The 19,578-nt window shown below is 44.0% G+C and overlaps 1 protein-coding gene across 1 annotated transcript; it reads left to right on the forward strand.

Moving 5' to 3' along the window:
- Positions 1-2,571: 2,571 nt before the first annotated feature.
- Positions 2,572-19,016, forward strand: LOC111841056 (very-long-chain 3-oxoacyl-CoA reductase-B-like). The gene is made up of 11 exons (XM_023806540.2): positions 2,572-2,899; positions 8,729-8,775; positions 9,163-9,238; positions 12,914-13,021; positions 14,167-14,231; positions 14,333-14,377; positions 14,716-14,750; positions 15,563-15,644; positions 15,859-15,924; positions 17,464-17,613; positions 17,737-19,016. Exons 1-11 carry the CDS (start codon positions 2,725-2,727, stop codon positions 17,842-17,844), a joined length of 957 nt encoding a protein of 318 aa, XP_023662308.1. The 5' UTR covers positions 2,572-2,724; the 3' UTR covers positions 17,845-19,016.
- The last annotated feature ends 562 nt before the right edge of the window (positions 19,017-19,578 follow it).

The raw sequence follows: 19,578 nt of genomic DNA on the forward strand, positions 1-19,578 counted from the left end.
GAAATTGTCTTTATACCTCCCTCAACTTGCTCTTTGTAGAGTAAGCTGTCTGTGAAGGGCAGCCACCCATAGCAGCGCCCAGGGGTTAAGGGCCTTGCTTAAGGACCTACAAACGTGCTGAGGCTGGGTTTAAACCAGTGACCTTCTGATTACAGGCACACGCTTAGCCCACTGAGCCACACACTACCACCCCCCCCAATGACAGCCCAGTTCTTGTTTCCTGGCAGCGGCAGCCAAATTTTGATTTAAAATGTCCATAATGCCATGTACCCTAACAAGGTTTCCAGGGCCCACAGACCCACATCACAGAACCTCCACCATATTTTGCATTTGGGATAAGGTTCATTTCATTATAGCCATCCTTCTTTTCACGCCAAACCCACCTTATGTTTATTGCCAAAATGCTCGATTTTTGTTTCATCAGACCATTGAATTTCATTCCAGTCAATGTTGTAGTAGTGTTTTGCAAACTCCAGGTGCTTACATTTGTGGTTAACTGACAAAAAAAAAGGTTTTTCTGGCATACCTTCCAAATAATTTGTTAGCATGAAATGGGTGTTTGATAGTTTTTCCAGAGACGTGGTAACCTCAAGATTTTACTTGGTCTTGTAATTCACCAACAGTTATCCTTGGGGATCTTATGATCTTCCTCACTGTATGTGGGGGAAAAATAAACTTGGATCCGCTTTCAGGCAGTTCCAGTTATTATCCACCTTTTTATTATTGCCCTAACAGTAGAAATGGGCATTTTAAGGCGAGTAGCTATTTTTTAATACCCATTCCCTGACTTATGAAGATCAACACACTTCTCCCTCATTTGGTTTGTTTGTTCTCTTATCTTTCCCATGCTGATGGATGACTAAGGGAATTTGGGCTCATGTTCGTATCCCTGTTAACCAGGAAGTCATAGATTACAGCTTGAAGGTTCCTATTCACTCCACTCAACTAAAAGATGTACAATTTACAGGGGAAACATGCTTCAGTTACATTGTGCTCACTATAATTTCCAGGCGTGCCAATAATCATGGCATATGTGTTTTTGTTAAAGATAATTATTTCTTGATGTAGGATTTTTAGTGCAGGTGTGAAGTGAAGGTCAACTGGTGAACCAGTGATGGGGCCATGGGAGCCCAAGGCTCACTGATGTGTGTGGGGAGCGAAGGCTAGCCTGCCTGGTCCGATCGCACAGGAGAGCTACTGTAGGATAAATAACTGAAGAAGTTCATGCTGGCTATGATAGATTGGTGTCAGAACACACAGTGCGTCACAGCTTCCTGCGTATGGGGCTACGTAGCTGCAGACCGGTTAGAGCACCCATGCTGACCCCTGTCACCACTGAAAGCACCTACAATGGGCATATGAGTGTCAGAACTGGACCATGGAGCAATGGAAGAAGGTGGCCTGGTCTGATGAGTAACATTTTCTGCAACATCATGTGGAAGGCCAGGTGCATGCCACATATCACAGGACACCTTTACTGGCTTGTGGAGTCTATGCCTTGACGGGCCAGAGCTGGTTTGGCGGCATGACGGAGATCTACACAATATTAATCACGTGGTTTTAATGTTATGGCTGATCATTGTATAGTATGTGTATGTATCAGTGTTTCACTACAAATAAATGTGATCTAAGACAGCACAAATGATTTGTGGTGTCTAGTAGAATTCTGTATCAACAAAGGTGTCCTTGTTAGCTCAGAAAGTAGGGTACAAACGACTTGTTTTTCAAAACAACCAACACTTGAACATTTAGTAAAGCTGTTCAAGATTATTTTACTGTTTAGATTTTTGTGCACCGTGTTTGTTTATGTTTTCTTTAAACGTCCTTAGGAAAAAAAGACAATGTCATTGAGGAAGATCAACAATACTTCCATACACGATTAAAGTGGAACTATGTCCAATACTTCCGCGTTTGTAACAGCACCCTACTCTCGAAATGAAGCGTGAGAAGATCGAGCGAAAATAGCGAGAATGCGGGGACTGTGGGATGTGTAGTCTTTGTGCGAACAAAGACTGTAGTCCAAAAAATCTTTAGATCGCTATGGCCTATAGCTTTACCACTTCATAATTATATAATCATAATATACAATGGATATTATTAAAACAAAACAAAATACTTCTATACTTATAAATCGTGTTTGTGTATCGCACAAAAACTGAAAATAAAGCATTGGCAGGGAACAGGTAAGTTCATAATGAGTGACGTTGCTTTAATCATATTGTTTTACTGGTAAAGACAAAAAAGTATGGGAGGTATTACTTTCTGGCCAATAAAATGACTATGTGCATTCTTTTCGAAAGTACGGTGTCTTTTACAACCGTATAATATTCCCGGTCGGAGTGAATCGCATGAAAGTCTAGAACCAATGAGAGGCTCAGAATGTGGGCCGGTTGAAAGGCTGTCCAATCACTCACGGAGATTACCGATCAACGATCGCCCTTCCCACTTCATAGAGAGAATGAATGAAATCGACTTACAGTGACTGACACATGAATATACTATTCGATTGGAGGAGCCGGTGACTGACAGAGCTCCAGGCCAATGGAAGCGGAAGCGAAGTCGTGGGTAGGCGGTTAGGGGCGTTAAGTCCAATCTGAAAACACTTAAAGAGTTGCGTCCATGCGATGTTGCAATTTTTGGGTCCGAAGTATAAAGACGGTTTTCTTTGACATAGTCCACTAAGTCCTTGCATTCGAAACCTTTGCTATTACAAATACCGTCATCATGCAGCCTTGTTTAGAGACCGTGTTACGCCGCACCGAGGCTCCGCTGTACTGGATTGGCGCAGCCACCGCGGCCTGGGTGTCATTGTGGTCCTTCTACCGACTACTCTCTGGATTTCGGATATGGGTGCTTGGGAATGGGCAGATTGTCTCTACAAAGCTTGGGAAATGGGCCGGTGAGTTGGGTAGCGCAATCTTATCAGTTAAGAGGTCTTACTAATTTAGTTACACAGTATATCGAATCCCTTGTCAGCCGTTGACATTGTTAGTGTTAGACTCGACCAGTGGCAATTGCAGTCATTCATTAGAAAGGGAAGTTTCGTGAAAATATGTGCAATTCGCGTGTGATTAAAACACGCAGTATTGCGTTCGTGCAGTTATAACGTAGGCGTTAATTGGTCCACGTTACATTTCTAAACCACGCGGTAGAATCAGTACTGTTGGTTCGTCACTGTCATAGCATTGCAACGATATCTTTTGGGGGGGGGGGGGTTACGTAATTAGTCGATTCATGGTTCACTTCTCACACTTTGGACCAATATGTGCGGACGGCTGTACTGTCTAGGTCTACAGAACTTTGAGTTTGATATGTGCTTTCGATGGGTACTTTGAAGTCCAGGGAAGTTTGACACAATTGGTTATTGTATACACTTGCTCTTTGTATTCTTCGGTCATTCCATTTTAACGCAACATGTATCCAAAAGTTTTCGCATCAGCATGTTGATTACGATAAAACTTCACATTTGAATTGGACAAACTTTTTGAAATATTTTACATTTTTATTTAAATTTATAATTAAATTTCAGGTAAAGTGCCATTTCTACACTGCGGGTAGTGTTCTAGCTACATGGCTCATCTATACCTATATAGTGGTAAGCTCAGCAAGGAAATACTTTTATAAGGTCTGGTAACATTTAACTTTTAATATTTCTCTTTTAAAATTCATCTCGTGAGTTGCATTTATTTTACTGCAGTGAAAACGGCGAAGGGCTTGGAGTGTCAGTCAGCTTTTATAACGAATATGTAGTGTACTAGTATATGAAACACTGACTTTTTACTTGGTCCCCTTCATGAGATCAGGTCCCCAAAAGTGTACGTTTTTTAAATTTATTTTTTTAGCCTTACACAAGGCATGTGGGTGATTGTTTTGATGATGGTACTCTTTTACTGGATTTCAAATGGGGGAAAAAATTGTTATTCAAAGGCATGTAGAATGCTCTGAATTTACTAAATAAATAATCACTGAAACTACATTCTAATCACACTCTCTTAATCTTTTTCTTTCATAAAATAGCCTAAAGTGTAGCTGAAAGCCTGAAGTGCGTAAGTGCATTGGGGGATTTTAAGGAATTTTTTCCTTTGCTTTGCACGATGAAGTCCAGGCCCTATTACGGCCACTTACTGTCCACTGGAAAAATGAAGTGGAGATCCATACCCAAAGTGTCTATCACTGGGGACTCACTTTTCAACATCATGGAATGTGAATGCTGCTCATCCCAGCATTGCCCCAATAGTGCGTCATTCTACACCAACTCGCCTAGACCGCCCAAGCTCATGTTATGGATTTTTTGGAAAAAGTTCATGTGAAAATGTCCATTAAATTCATGCGGCCTTTCAAAATCCTATTGTATCCTTGTAGCTGTAATACATGTTACAGCTAATTAATAAATCACTCTGAATTGCCGTTTCTTTTTTACCTAGGCTCTAGAAAAGGCAAAAAGAAGAAAAAAACATTTTGAGCTTTGAAAGGTATGCGTAATTCACATACCAAATTTCATCAAAATTTGCTGAATTAAAGTGGAGTGACCCATATATCATTGTACAATAGCCTTTCTGTAAGGTTTCTGAAAGGTCAAGTAATTAAATGATTACAGTGTACCAGGAATACACTCCCCCTAAAAACAGTCATTGAATTATTCTGTGGCAGCCATACTGACACACAAAACTTGATTCCAAACTCAGCTGCCTGATAAATACGCAGTGACAGTGCTTTTCTTATTTAGCGTTTAAGATGGTGACCTGCATTTTCTCGGCGAGTTGTACCAGGAAAGGTGGATGATGAATGATTTTAAAAGGGAAATGTAGTGTGCATTACCCATCACAGACGACCCATAACACAGTATCTGAGATTGACTGTGGATAAACTGCAGTCAACCCCCCTATGCCTTTCCACCCCTTCAAAATGGAGGATTTCTCCCCTACATTATGCTGTAAACTCTAGTGCAGGGTTTCTCAACCCGGTCCTCGGGGACCACCTGACGGTCCATGTTTTTGCTCTCTCCCAATTCCCTGCCAATTGGGAGAGAGCAAAAACGTGGACCGTCTGGTGGTCCCCGAGGACTGGGTTGAGAAACCTTGCTCTAGTGAGCCCTGAATCCCTAAAAGCAGCATCACGCTGCTTCTCATTATTACTCCTAGGAAATCCTTTCTGTTGCTGCTCTCATCCTCTGTATTGAGGTGCTTCATGCAGGTCTGTGCACTTAGGGTCTCTCTCTCCTTATACATGGTGCTGCATTACTGCACCTGAGGTTTATTCATCAGACTGTGCTATAAGCAGCCAGTATTACAGCGTTTTTCAGGCCGGTCCTCGGGGTCCCCCAGACCGTCCATGTTTTTGCTCCCTCCCAGCTACCTGCTTGAAATATGGTGCGAGGAAAATGCTTTCATGATGCGTTGGTTAGTAATCCATTCGGTAATAATTTGTGAGAATTGCTGCCCTATGAAATGATAGATTTTGGTATTGTACCCTAGAGGGACTAGGTTATAACATCAGTGGAGAATAAGGTCTTTTTTGCACCGTATAACACTTCATAATTATCACTAAAGTGAGAATGAATGTGTTTCCCCCCCCCCCTCCCTCCTTGAATCCTCTTCTGTGCAAAAATGAAATGTTACATTAACTATGCAGGCAATACCATATATAAATATAATTTCCACTGCAGATTTTTTTTTCATGCAGTGGCTCGCCACGAATGAAGTGAGGTGTGAAACCGAAGCCTGGGAGGTGTTAGTGCGTGATGGTCGTCACGGGTGCTTTCCCTCGCACCAGATGTAAACGCACATCCCAGCTCCTGGCTTCTAATGCTATGTGGAGCCGAGGGTGGCATCTACTTGGTATTCAAACGCTGCCACTGCTCTAGACGGGGCTGCGGAGCTCGGCTGCTATTTATAATGCAGCTGTGCTTTTTTTAGCTCGGGAATATTTAGCCACTGCGTCGTCAGGGTGTGATAGCATGTGGGTATCAACGAGCCACCATTTGTAGCTGCTCTGCAGAACCGCTGCCTTCTTGCACGCTTAGATTTGTGCATGACTGATACAAACCTGCTACATATTGAATTGGAACAGAATGCTTAAAAAAGGGTCTTTGCACGACCGGAGAATAAGCTGCATTAAAGGACCCCCCCCCCCCCCCCCCACCAGCCCCTCAGACCACCCACCTGCGCCATCACAGACTCATGTTTCACACAGCTCTCAACTTGTGTGTGATTCGTCAGATGTTCACGTCAAAGATTAAACCCCCTCCCCATCCCAACCCCAGACCTGCAGCCAGTGATCACGTCAAAGATTAACCCCCAAAGACCTGCAGCCGGTGATCACGCGTCTGCTTGCATGGTCAGATGCTTCATGCTGCTGAAGATGGGAATGTGCTTGTCAGGAGGGCTTTTGTAGATTGAACCCCCACCCCAAACCTGCTGGAAACATGACTTTTTCAGATATATTTTTTTTTTTAATCTGGAAAGGGTGATGTCCTCATTATTAATTAGCCAGTACGGGGAGTGGTGATGTCCTCATTATTAATTAGCCAGTACGGGGAGTGGTGATGTCCTCATTATTAATTAGCCAGTACGGGGAGTGGTGGTGTCCTCATTATTAATTAGCCAGTACGGGGAGTGGTGGTGTCCTCATTATTAATTAGCCAGTACGGGGAGGGGTGATGTCCTCATTATTAATTAGCCAGTACGGGGAGTGGTGATGTCCTCATTATTAATTAGCCAGTACGGGGAGTGGTGGTGTCCTCATTATTAATTAGCCAGTACGGGGAGGGGTGATGTCCTCATTATTAATTAGCCAGTACGGGGAGGGGTGATGTCCTCATTATTAATTAGCCAGTACGGGGAGTGGTGATGTCCTCATTATTAATTAGCCAGTACGGGGAGTGGTGATGTCCTCATTATTAATTAGCCAGTACGGGGAGGGGTGATGTCCTCATTATTAATTAGCCAGTACGGGGAGGGGTGATGTCCTCATTATTAATTAACCAGTACGGGGAGGGGTGATGTCCTCATTATTAATTAGCCAGTACGGGGAGGGGTGATGTCCTCATTATTAATTAGCCAGTACGGGGAGGGGTGATGTCCTCATTATTAATTAGCCAGTACGGGGAGTGGTGATGTCCTCATTATTAATTAACCAGTACGGGGAGGGGTGATCTCCTTATTATTAATTAACCAGTACGGGGAGGGGTGATCTCCTTATTATTAATTAACCAGTATGGGGAGGGGTGATCTCCTTATTAATTAACCAGTACAGAGCTATTTTCTGCAGTGTGCATGTGAGGAAGCTTCTGTTTTTTTTTTTCATGGGTAATAAGGAATTATGATACCTGTGGTACCCAGAACCCGTACCTTGCATCTGGTTGGCAGGTACTGAATGAATATGTTTCCATGGCAAATTCTGTCACTTTCATATCTACATTATATTTCTCTGTGCCATTTGCAAATGTTTGCTGCGTAGCAGTGTTCCTTTGGACCCAAGAGTATGTTGGCAATGCTGTGCTCGTGAACCTGGCTCTGTACCCAAACCAGCCCACATGCGGCAGTCACAGGCTCCCTTCTGCTCCTGCATTGCAGTGATGACCCAGGCCTTTCCAGGCTAGTTGTGAAGGTGTCGTCCAATGCACAAGTATAAGGGGCGTCCATAAGTGTGACGAAAGTGAACACTGATGATCAGGAGACAACTTCGGCAATTTTATTGCAGTTGGCATGGTACACAGGCAGTTCAGACATATACTCTACCATAGCCTGTGAGTCTCATTCACCTGCAGCCACTGCAACGGAATGGAATGATGCCAACAAGCTGGCCCCAGATGCTACCATTTCGAAGCCTAATCCTCAATAAGAGGAGGTAACAGACTTATAGAGGCTGGTCGACCATTCATGGGACTGAGGCTGAGACAGGACCGACTCGTTAATATAAATGTCCTTCTGCCTCTTGTCCCCTCTACTCTGCCCTTGCATTTCACCCTCTTGTTTGCTATTTATAGCTGCCCTAAGATCCTTCCTTGCCCTTCCGCTCTCTTATTGTTTGTGGTGTGCACCCCCCCCCCCCCCCCCGCCCCCCCACAGCTGCAGTAGATGCTTGCTGCCTGAATTAATCTTTAATCACGCCTGAGTTCTGTGGCAGCCAGCATGCTTCGCTTGGGGCTCAGGGCTGGCTGAGGGCTTGGGGCTCTTCTGCCCTCAATTTCCTCTTGGGTATGATGGAAGGGGGTGAACAGGAGCAGCGTTCTCCCACTTTCTCCTGTTGTTTCTATAAATACATTCTGGCTGCTAGCGCTCTCCCTGTCTGCTTGCCTCCTATTTTTAGGCGGGTAGCTGAATAAAGGATGATGGGCACTGGGCTTAAAATAGCTGCGTGACCCTGCAGAGATGGGGACAGTCAGGCAGGCGCAGCCAAAGCTACACTAACCAGACTCTGTGTGGAAATTGGGTATGAAGCGTCTCACAGTATGTGGTTTGTTGGAATTTTGGGAATGCAGAATGAAAAGATCAAAATTTTGGCCTTTCCCTGCCCTACCCTACTGGCACTAGCTTTTAATTTATATGATATTTAAATGACTCTTTGTTTGTCTGGTGTGTGTGTGTGTGTGTGTGTGTGCACTGATATCCCATCCAAGGTGTGCCACAGACATGTGTCCTCTGCTACCTAGGACAGATTCCAGGCCCCCACCTGTGACACTGACCTGGCTAACCTCTCCCCCTGTGTCTTCCTTTGTCTTGACTAGTGGTGACTGGAGCCACAGACGGCATTGGGAAAGCCTTTGCGGAGGAGGTAAGATTCCCGGGCAAATATGTCTCGTGTCCTCCAGGGAAATCACGGTGACTCATCGGGACGGAGCTTCCTCTCAGGGATCGGGGAGGGGGGGCTTGTACATTTTATTTAAGAAAAGCTTACACTTGTTTTCCCCCCAAACACATTTCATGAGCTTCTGAAGCAGCACTGCAGCTTCTCCTTCCGTAACAACACCAGTTCTTTTTATGTACATGTGCATGGTTTTCTGTTCTGACTTTGTTTTGTTAATGTTTGTTTAATTTAGTTCTTTTTTAATATATAGCCAAGCTTGCAGGTTTGCAGAGGTAGAGAATGAAGTAAGCTTTTCTGGTGGGGGTGGGGCATCTGTGTGGAGCAGTAGGTGTTCACTCTCATTCCATTTGCCAGCTCGCTCGTCGTGGCTTTGCTGTCGTCCTCATCAGCCGCTCTCAGGAGAAGCTGGACGATGTATCTAAGTCAATTGGTGAGTGTCCCAGCTAGAGATGCACCAATACCGATATTTGGATGCTGATCCAGACCTATTTGACGGATCGGGTATCGGCCATGCGTGACTGATCCACGTCCTATACTTAGTTTTTGGCAATCAATCGCACGACAGCTCTTTCCCATTTTACATGTGTTTTTTTGCGGCATTCAAATCGAACGCTAACGCTGCCCTCAGTCTTTTTTGCTACTTAGTGGGTGTGAGTACAGTGACTTCTGCCTGCTGTGATGTCATGCGCATACCCTTCGCAGTACGAGGAGCGTAAGATAAGACGTGACGATTATTTTACGGAGTATTTTACACTTTTAACAGAAACCAGTAGCACAATGATTTGCAATCTATGTAAAATAAAGTTTTGATACAAGAGGAGCTGCCAACGCAACCAACAAAAGTGTAACTGCGCTGATGGCAATGGGAGAAAAACTTAAAATTTTAAGCATTCACCACTTATATACTTGCTTTGAAGATATTCATATTAACCTGCAAATGCCTCAAAAACGCTTAAAACAAATGAGGTGGAACAGTACGTTATGTATGTTTGTAGTAGCCTAATTAAATATTTTTTGTCATACATTTTTTCCATCTGTATTTACTATCTTAAAAAAATTAATATATAAAGTATAACAAAATAAAAAGAGCTCTTGTATCAGAATCTGTATCAGTATCGGCAGTTGTGTATCGGAATCGGATCGGAACTGAAAAAATGTGGATCTCCCATCTCTAGTCCCAGCCAGCACCTGTCCCAGGCTGCCATGTCGCACAGACGGACCTGTGCTGTTCAGGTTTTCTGTAAGGAGATTACACAGTATGCCTTTGGTTAATGGCTGTCCCTTTTATAGCAGTTATGTAGCACTGCTCTTTGAAATTGGTTCCCCTGCAGTCACGATTAAAGATCACTATTCTTGCTAATTGGTGATGCACTGAGCAGAGTTTCCCTGACATTTTGGGAATATTCAAAGACTCTTTGTCGTTTTGGTGTCTCTCTAATTCCCCTCCCCCTCCCCCAATGTGATAAAGTTGCAACCTGTGTGTGACATTTTACATCCAATCAAACATTACGCTTACACAAGGGGTGTCCACTGGCATGACTCTAAAAAGTCATGTGTCCAAAATGGAGGAATAAAGCTCAAAACAGAGGAGACCTGTATCCAAAAAGGAAGCGTAGGGTTCAGAAAGGAACAGTAGGGCTCAGAAAGGAAGAGTATGGCTCAAAACAGAGGAGACCTGTATCCAAAAGGAGGAGTAGGGCTCAAAACTGATGAGGCCTGGATCCAAAACGGAGGAGTAAGGCTCAAAAAGGAGGAGGCCCGTGTCCAAAAAGGAGGAGGCCCGTGTCCAAAAAGGAGGAGGCCCGTGTCCAAACAGGAGGAGGCCCGTGTCCAAACAGGAGGAGACCCGTGTCCAAATAGGAGGAGACCCATGTCCAAAAAGGAAGAGTAAGGCTCAAAATGGAGGATACCTATGAAAAATTGTTGAGCGTGGTAGGTGGGTGGGGGTTATTGCAAACATGGCCGTTCTCTGCTTCTGTAGTATGTATGTACGGGTGTTTCAAGTTTTTCCTGCAACTGGGGGAGTGGCGCTAGACAGGGAGGCGGGTAGGAGGGAGGAAAGGAGGACAAGGGGGCTAAGAGGAGGACGCCCAGCAGCAGTCCAGACAGAGGACGGGAAATCCCGACTGTCCAGACGCAACCCAGTCATAGTCACCCTGCTTGCATACGATTCAGGCCAGATCAGATTGCCAAGTTAGTCGATGCAGATAGACATTAAAATATTATAGTAATTTTAATTATCTGCTTCCCTAAAAAAGATTCATTAATAAGAAAAAGAACAAACACCGTGTACAAACAGGGCTATTCCTCTTTTTTTTTTTTTTTTTTTAGGAAAAAAAAATGGCTGGGTTTGTGGTTTTACCATCCGAAACCGGTGTGAAAAGTCCATTACGTGAGTGGGTATAAAAGTGACATGTTCACCTAGAGATGGCGTGAGCGCAGCTCCACTGAGAGGAAGCACGACTGCCCCATGAAAATAAGCTGTGCTATTTTTAGCCATGTTTGAAAGGCAGGCGCCGTGCCTGCTCTGTGCAGCCAGGCTGGCACCGACAGTGCAGGACTGCGCGGATGGAGGTGTACGCAGACCGTGAGGTGGAGCTTGCAGGGGGGGTGGATAGGGGGGGGGGGGTCAGGATACCCCTGCAGACGGAGATGAAAGTCTGGGAGGGAGGGAGCATGTGTGCGTGTGTGAACACCATCTTGTGCTTTTTCTTTTTTCCCCATTTCATGTAAATCCGGACGATGTGTGTGCACGTTACTGCCACGGGAACGGCACAGTGGTGGGGGAATTCCCACTTCATTTCCATGGCTGTTGGCTTAATTATTGTTCTGTTTGGTATTTCTCAGTTTTATTAACCGGTTTGTTGATAAATGCTGGGCTAAAATTGTGGAGTGTGCTGGTGGCAGCAAAATATCAAATGGGGGCCACTTGACAATATTCTTTTTGTTGCCAGTCCACCCCTGTGTGTGTGTGTGTGTGTGTGTGTGTGTGTGTGTGTGTGTGTGTGTAGAGGGGGGATTCCAGTGCACATTGGGCTGTAAGCATGTTGCCGTTTTTCCCTCCACAATTCAAATTAGGTGAATGCTGTCCCCTTTAATGGGCGGCTCCCTGCATAGCACTGTTGCCTCACACTTCAAGGGTGAAGGATTCAAATCCCACCTCCCTGTGGAGTTTGCAGGCTGCCTCCATGTTGTGTAGGTTTTCTCCAGGTACTCTGGTCTCCTTCTGCAGTCCAAAGACATGCACAGACATGGTGTCTCTGAAGCGACTGTATATGAATGTGTGTGTGCGTGTGTAGAGACTGGCATCGTGTCCAGGGTGTACCCCAGCCTTGTGCTGGAATGGGGGGCTTTGCATTAGAAAAAAACATTAAAGAGGTGTGTGTGTGTGTGTGTGTGTGTGTGTGTGTGTGTGTGTGTGTGTGTGTGTGTGTGTGCATGGCGTGAGGTTGCTATCAGCTAGAGCGTAATTTCCATCGTCGTGCCTGGAGCCTGGGTGTGGGGGCTGTCAGTGGAGTCACGAGCTCCGGGCTGAGCCTGCCAGAGCCTGCCGCACCCCTCCCCCCCCCCCCCCCCGTCCCCTACTTCTGCCATGCTGGGCCACACCCATGTTTGCAGCAGACAGACGTTATTCCAGCATGATGCTTTCTTCACTGTGCTTTTATTGCCTGGAATATTCGGTATCATTGCAGGCGTCTTTGGGACAAAGGATTGTTCCTGTGACAATTTGCAGAATGCACCAGACTTTCTGTGAGTCTTTGGGCAGTAAATTATATTGTGATAAATTTCTAAGAGCGGCCTAGGGGATTCATTAGAGTTTATCTCTGAGTCTGTGTTGCAGCGCCGCCTCCTGGCTGAATCGAAGGGTATTTCTTGCTTGTTGATTTTTGCTCTGGATCCTAGCATTTCTGTCAAAGGGAAGTTTCCCTTTCTCTCGGCAACCCATTTCCATGGCCTTACTGCAAATTCTTTGTCTTTTCTTCAGTTTGAGGGAAAATACAAATCCCTTAAGCTCGTTGCATTGTGTAATGTAAAGTTTCTCAATTTTGCCTGCTTTTAGACTTTGGTTCGTTGTATCTGAATACTCTTTTTCTCCCCCTCTCAGAATCTCGGTTCAGCGTTGAGACAAGAACTATTGCAGTGGATTTTGAAGCTGCTGATATCTATCCCAAAATAGAGGCAGGACTAGCTGCTCTCGAGGTTGGAGTGCTGGGTGAGTAAGAGCCATCTTTATTTATTAGAATGTTTAATAATACTTTTTTTTGTGCAGATGTCATTAGTCAGGGTTAGTATTATATAGGGTAGTTAGGCCTGGGAGGTTATGGCAAAATATTTTTTTCATATCAAACAACATCGACAATTGTCATGATATAAATAGTCATTATTTTTTTATTTCAGTGTTCCATTTTTGTTTAAGTTTGCCTTTCGGATTCAGAACATGAATAAAGGTGGCAAATTGAATGGCGTGCAAAATGAAATCTAATGTGTCAGAATGAAGACACTTTTCTTTTTTTGTTGCAGTAACACTGGAAAACACCAGTGATATGTTTTATTGCTAGAGCTTCTTTCTCTGACTGCCCAACTGTTTCAGTCTGACTGAAATTGCACTAAATCAAATCTCTCATAATGCAATCGGGAGTCGATTTACTGCTATGTGTTTACGTTCAGTCGGACTCACTGGCCTAGGCACTCTGCGCAATGCGAGACGGGCATTTTGTACTAAATTTGAAAAATAGGACTGAAGAACGTATGCTATTAATACCAACATTGTACTTTAAAATACTTTATTTCTTGTTATGCTATACTGGTCTTGTATCTGTTCTTCAGACCAGATTGCAGTTAAAGCTTGCGTCACTGCATTTGTCCACACATCCATTATTATTACTTTTATTATTTTTTTTGCATCTGTGATGTAATAGGTCTACCAGGAAAAGCCCAGTATTAACAAGCTGAAAGGAGCCATATCGCCGCCTATTGTACCGGAGTCGAACACACTTCAGTCAATAAATCGATTCCCCTCCCATGCATGTACACTGGGACAAGGACAGCAGTCCGATTAAATGGCAGAATCAAGCTGTAACTGTAGCTCGACTTAACTGTGCATGTAAACGTACTGAATCATATCTCAGTGGTGTTTGCTTGAAAATAGTGCATTATAACTCATTTACGTGAGAAAACAAGTGTTTAGGCTCCTATCACGATACGATATTCAAATTCATGACAATATGAATGCTCATAATCACAATATGTTGTTTTAACAATGGCTCTAAGGGTAGTTATAGAAATTATTTTTAAAGTATTTTGTTTGAAATAGTACTGCAGAGCACGAGGAAGTCTTATTCTCTTTTTCTTTGACAGTTAACAATGTTGGAATTTCATATCCCTTCCCTGAATTCTTCCTTAATATAAATGATCTGGACAAAGTGAGTTAACTTTTATTTTCATTTCCATTTAATATGTCTGAGTTCCATTTAAACATTTGTATGTCAGGTTAACTGTCGTCGTCGTTGTCTTTTTATTTTAGTTCGTCACCAAGATGATAAATGTCAACATTACTTCGGTTTGTCAGGTAACTTGCAGCTAATTATATCTCCCCTACTTCCCAACTCCAACCCACACGGAACTTCTGTCTCACCTCACTGCTCCTTGCTGTTGTATCGGCAGTTTCTGTGGGTCCCAGAGCAACGACGAACTCCCCCCACGCTGTCTGTTCACCACCCACACAGAATCTTTCCTCTCCTTTGCGGACTCTCCCATTCCCTGTAATGTACCGTAGTGCTGTAAATAAGTTGGGGCCCCACAGAGCTGCAGGGTGCAGCCCTGGGCAGCCTTAAAATCTGCATGTTATTTGGCAGAAATGAATCTTTTGCTCTTATTTACTCTTGTTCATTTGGCCCCTGCATTCAGATGTCGCGCCTGGTGCTTCCAAAGATGTTGGACAGGTGAGCGTCGCACTCTGAGCACTCTAGGCTGCGTCGTGATTTCACACGCTGTTGATGTACGTGCTGAATCGGCATGTTATGGGTTCGGGGAGTGCCAGTTACACCCAGCGATACCCACCCGCTCGCATGCATATTCCCGGGCACATCATGCCGAATGTGAAATGTCTGTTTTTCAGCTTCAATGCAGCTTAAGTGAACATTACAGCTGGTTGTCCACAGGAGTCATTTGCTGATTCAATGTATTGATTGCCGATAATGATGCAAAAAGCCCCAGCTCTGCAAACGTAAATGCCCCATGTTACCAGGCGAAACACTCTGCCCCCCTGCACGGTAGACGCGGGTCTGTCTCCGACTCAGGCGAGTGTTCCGCTGCTGTGTGGCATATCCCATGGCTGCAGGGGAACCATACATGGAAGCGGCTGCCATGGCAACACACAAGGCAGCGGCCATGAATGGAGCAGGGTGTTCTCCGGGGCAATTGTGTGGAAAACTGGTAGAAAGTACAGAACAGCTTCCGATATCTTTGACAAATCCCGAAATGCGGCAGACATTCTTTGCACATTTCAAAGAGAAAATGTGCAGCTGAGGCTGGTACATCTACCTCAACGTTTCCTTTATTAGACATGTGACCAAAAATTTTTGAGAAAGCATTTAATGCAGGCGTTTCCCTGCATTGTTCCCAACGTTAACTAGGAGGATGGCCTCCAGTTACTCCATGACCCAGTACTGTAAAATAAAGGGATGAATGGAATAAAGTGTTCAGCGTCATACAGTTTAATACCATGTAAAACCTGTCAAAAATTCTGATTCAGGTCTAAAGGTGTGATTCTGAACATCTCGTCTGCGAGTGCGTTGTACCCTGTGCCGCTTCTGAGCATCTATTCCGCAACCAAGGTAAGATGCCATGAACAGCACATATTGCTCTTTCTCAAGATTTTTAGCTATTTAGCTACTCTCTCCCTGTTGCATCAATATATTTTGGTCTGGTAGTTTCCGTTATGATTTTAAGAAGTACCTCATTTAGATTGAAATATTTCTTAACCTAACAGAAATTCAGTTGGCTACGCTCCTTGTCAACATTGCACAAAAAATTTGTATTTCTCTCTAGGCTTTCGTAGACTTCTTCACACAAGGTCTCAATGCAGAATACAAGAGCAAAGGGATCATTATTCAGGTGTGTGGCTCTGCTGAGCACTCGTCCCAGCAGTCTGCGTCATCTTCCTGCCAAGCCTCTAATTTGTGCTGCTCATCCATAGTGTGTGTTGTAATGGCTCCCTCTTGTGGTAGAAGTGTGCAGAGCTAGGCATGGCTCACTGCGTTTTGGTCATGGTTCTGTTTCACTGTACTGAAATTCATGTTGCATTTTAATTTATTAGGAATATACTCCAAACAAACCATGTTTGTATTTTTGTAAGTGGTTAATGTAGCATGTTGAATTTCAGTTCCAGTTCAGCTCCCAATGCGTAATATAGAATGAATGTTACCAAGACAGCCAATGCTCTTTACTGAACCAGAGGGGAACCAGTTCGGCCACCACCTCTGTGTAGCACCCACCTGGGGGATGCGACGGCAGCCATTCTGCACCAGTACGCTCACCACACAGTAGTTATGGTGGTGAAGGGGCAGGAGAGAATTCACCAGTTAAATCTGGCCTCCTAATCCTCCTCTGTATCTAATTGGGCCACAGTGGGCAATTTTAGCCAGAGCATTGGGGTACCACCCATACTCTTTCAAAGGATGCCCAGGGATGTTTTATTGCCTGAGAGTCAGGAGCCCTGTCTTTACATCTCATCCGAAGGATGGCACCATTTTTACAGCACAGTGTCCCCATCACTGCACTGGGGCTCTGGGACCCACACAGACCACAGGATGAGCAAACCTGTCAGCCACAGTGTCCCCATCACTGCACTGGGGCTCTGGGACCCACAATGACCACTGGATGGGCAAACCTGTCGGCCACAGTGTCCGCATCACTGCACTGAGGCATTGGGATCCACACTGATCCACCTAGTTGGTGCCCCATCCCAAAAGTACTGGCCGTACTTTTTCAAGACGTGAAAGATGCATGGGAGAAAAAAAACAGTATGTGAGCATATAAAGACAAATAAAAATATTAATTACATGTAGGTACTGGTACTGAGAATAGGCAGGTATACATGCTGAGTTGATGGACATTAAGATATAATTATCCGTGGATTTCACATCGGCGGATTCCACCAACCACTCCCAATATTTGGAAAGGAAAAAAATCCAGATAGTTCCAAAAAGTAAGTGTTGCGTTTTGAACGCTACGCTGCATCCATGTGAATGAAGTGGTGTGTCTGAAAAACCCTGCTGCCTCTCAACTGAACAAGTACAGATTTTTTTGTTCTTGTCATTATTCCTTAAACAGTATGACAATTTCTATTGTTTTAAGTATTATAAATCTAGTGATGATTTAGTATACGTCATCTGCAAACACTACACTATTTTTTATTTTTTTGGTGTTTGCAGGGAGTCCTGGACCCAATTCCACGCAAATACTGAGAGACAACTGTACAAATGATTTGCCACAAATTCTTTCCTTGGCATCACCTAGGATGTGCACATTGACAGTGCTTGCATCACAATTTCCTTTGGAAGTCCAGGGCATTATCTCATATATTTACCGAATGAACTTGATGGTACTTCTGGGTGGAACATTATCTTTCACTTTCTCCTTTCTTTTCCCTAGAGTGTGCTGCCGTTCTTTGTGGCCACCAAGATGTCCAAGATTCGCAAACCGACCTTGGATAAGCCTACGCCAGAGCGATATGTGGCCTCCGCAATCAGGACCGTGGGTCTGCAGAGCCAGACTTCCGGCTACTTTCCCCATGCCGTCTTGGTGAGGATCTGAAGGCCCACCTGTTCTGTCATAGAACCTCTTTTCTTGCCAGAACAGTAATGTTGTGATCTAAGTACCCGCTGTATTAATTTCTGCACAAGCTGATCAGTTATTCTCTTGCAGAGATGGATCACAACCTCCGTAATCCCTGTGAATTTAATTATGAAACTTGCAATGAAGCTCAACATGGCCCAGCGTGCTCGATACTTGAAGAAACACAAGCAGCGCTAGAGTGTTTTGAGTGGGGCTGAGATGTGCAGTGATGGAAGTAGACCTTCTCCAGCTCCTCCTGCTCCTGCAGGCCATAACGGAAGATGAGCAGTAGTCTGTCAATCTGAATGTAATGCTTGTCTGAGGTGTGCGTTTCTCTAAATTTCATTTGCAGTACTTTCTTGGGTTGAGGGTTATGAACTTGTGGAGGCTATAGGGTTTTCAGATTGGGTTTAATGATAAAACGACTATGAATGCGGTGCACTTGCATGTTGTAATCCTTGAAATTGTATGACTGTCATAAATGTTGCAGCTACTAATCCTCTATACACTTAACCGTTAAACAATTTGCTGTGCTGATTTGCACCAGAAATGTATTTACTGTAGGTAATACAACTCATACATGGATCTTGTTTGCATTTGGTTTTGGACTGCACTTCAAACGTAATGCTAGCTTTTTTTTGTAGGTGGAGGATAATGTATTGTACGACATAGTGTTAATCGGTAAAATCCGATGGCAGATGATTCCAAAATGTTTTACTGTACGTAATACATTGCAAAGGGCTTTTTTATTTTTAAAAGCTTGCAGATAAATACAGGGAAACCTTTACATGCAGGATATTAAGTTTCCAGCGAACGGGAGAAGCTGTGGAGGAAAGCTGACGATGGTTAACATCTTAACCTTATTCACTTATTATAATGATTTTTTTTCCCCAGTTAGAAACCTTCCGTTGTTGTTTCAGAGTAGATCCAAGCTAGAGATAGATTTTAATGTTTGGATGGGGTTATAGGGTGATGATGGACAGGGAGAGATGCTTAGTTACTGTAACGCCTGCCGGTACCGTCCTCTGGGATGGCCGCTTGGGTGTAGTATACCACACATTTGTGAATAGCAGAAGGTGTTTGTTATGCATGATGAAATTCTAATAATAATCTGCAGATATTCTTCAGTGATTCCACAAAAAGCATCATCATTCTGTTCCATGAATCACATGTTGAAGTATTTCTAAATGAATAATGTGTGTTTTTTGATACCTCTGATGCACTGAGATCTTACAACCCTTTTTTTTCCCTCCCTGATTGTTTAATTTCCTTGCTGTGGACCTGTGTTTCTTTTCTGCCTCAGGGCAGTAGTGAAATCCAAAAAAAAAGTACTGAAAATAAACTAAAACGAATCTTTTGCACTTACATAATGGTCAGACTCCCTTTTGCTCCAGAGTAGCCTGAATACTGTGAGGCATGAATTCATGGACTCCGGTCAGTTAGGACCAGAGTGCAGTTAAGTCCTTAATGAGCCCAGCCATTTTCCTCTGACTAGTCTCAAAAACAAGGTGCTTCCACCAACAGAGCCGCTGCTGACTGGCTCTTCTTTATCACACTGTCCTCCACTAGACACTGCTGTAGGAAAATCCCAGGATGGTAGCTGTTTCTGAAATGCTGGAAGCACATCTGCCATTAGAATGTGTTACAAAAAACATTTAGATCACACCTGTTGCCCATTCTAAAGCTTGTCAAACAATTACTGAACCTCTTGACCCTGTCTACTGGCCTTATGTATTGAATTGCAGCCTCAAGCAGGTTGTCTGCATAAACAGGCAGGTTTATCTAATGAAGCGGCTGTTGAGGCAATGTGTATTGTGCTTTTTTGGCATTGGGTATTTGGGTATTTCCCTTTTGCCAGCTAGCCACACTAGTAGCACTTGATTACTGTAGCAACGTGAACTCCTGACATTCTGTCCATAAGTGAAGAGGTCA

This window comes from Paramormyrops kingsleyae, chromosome 11 (genome assembly GCF_048594095.1).
Source record: "Paramormyrops kingsleyae isolate MSU_618 chromosome 11, PKINGS_0.4, whole genome shotgun sequence".
NCBI lineage: Eukaryota > Metazoa > Chordata > Actinopteri > Osteoglossiformes > Mormyridae > Paramormyrops > Paramormyrops kingsleyae.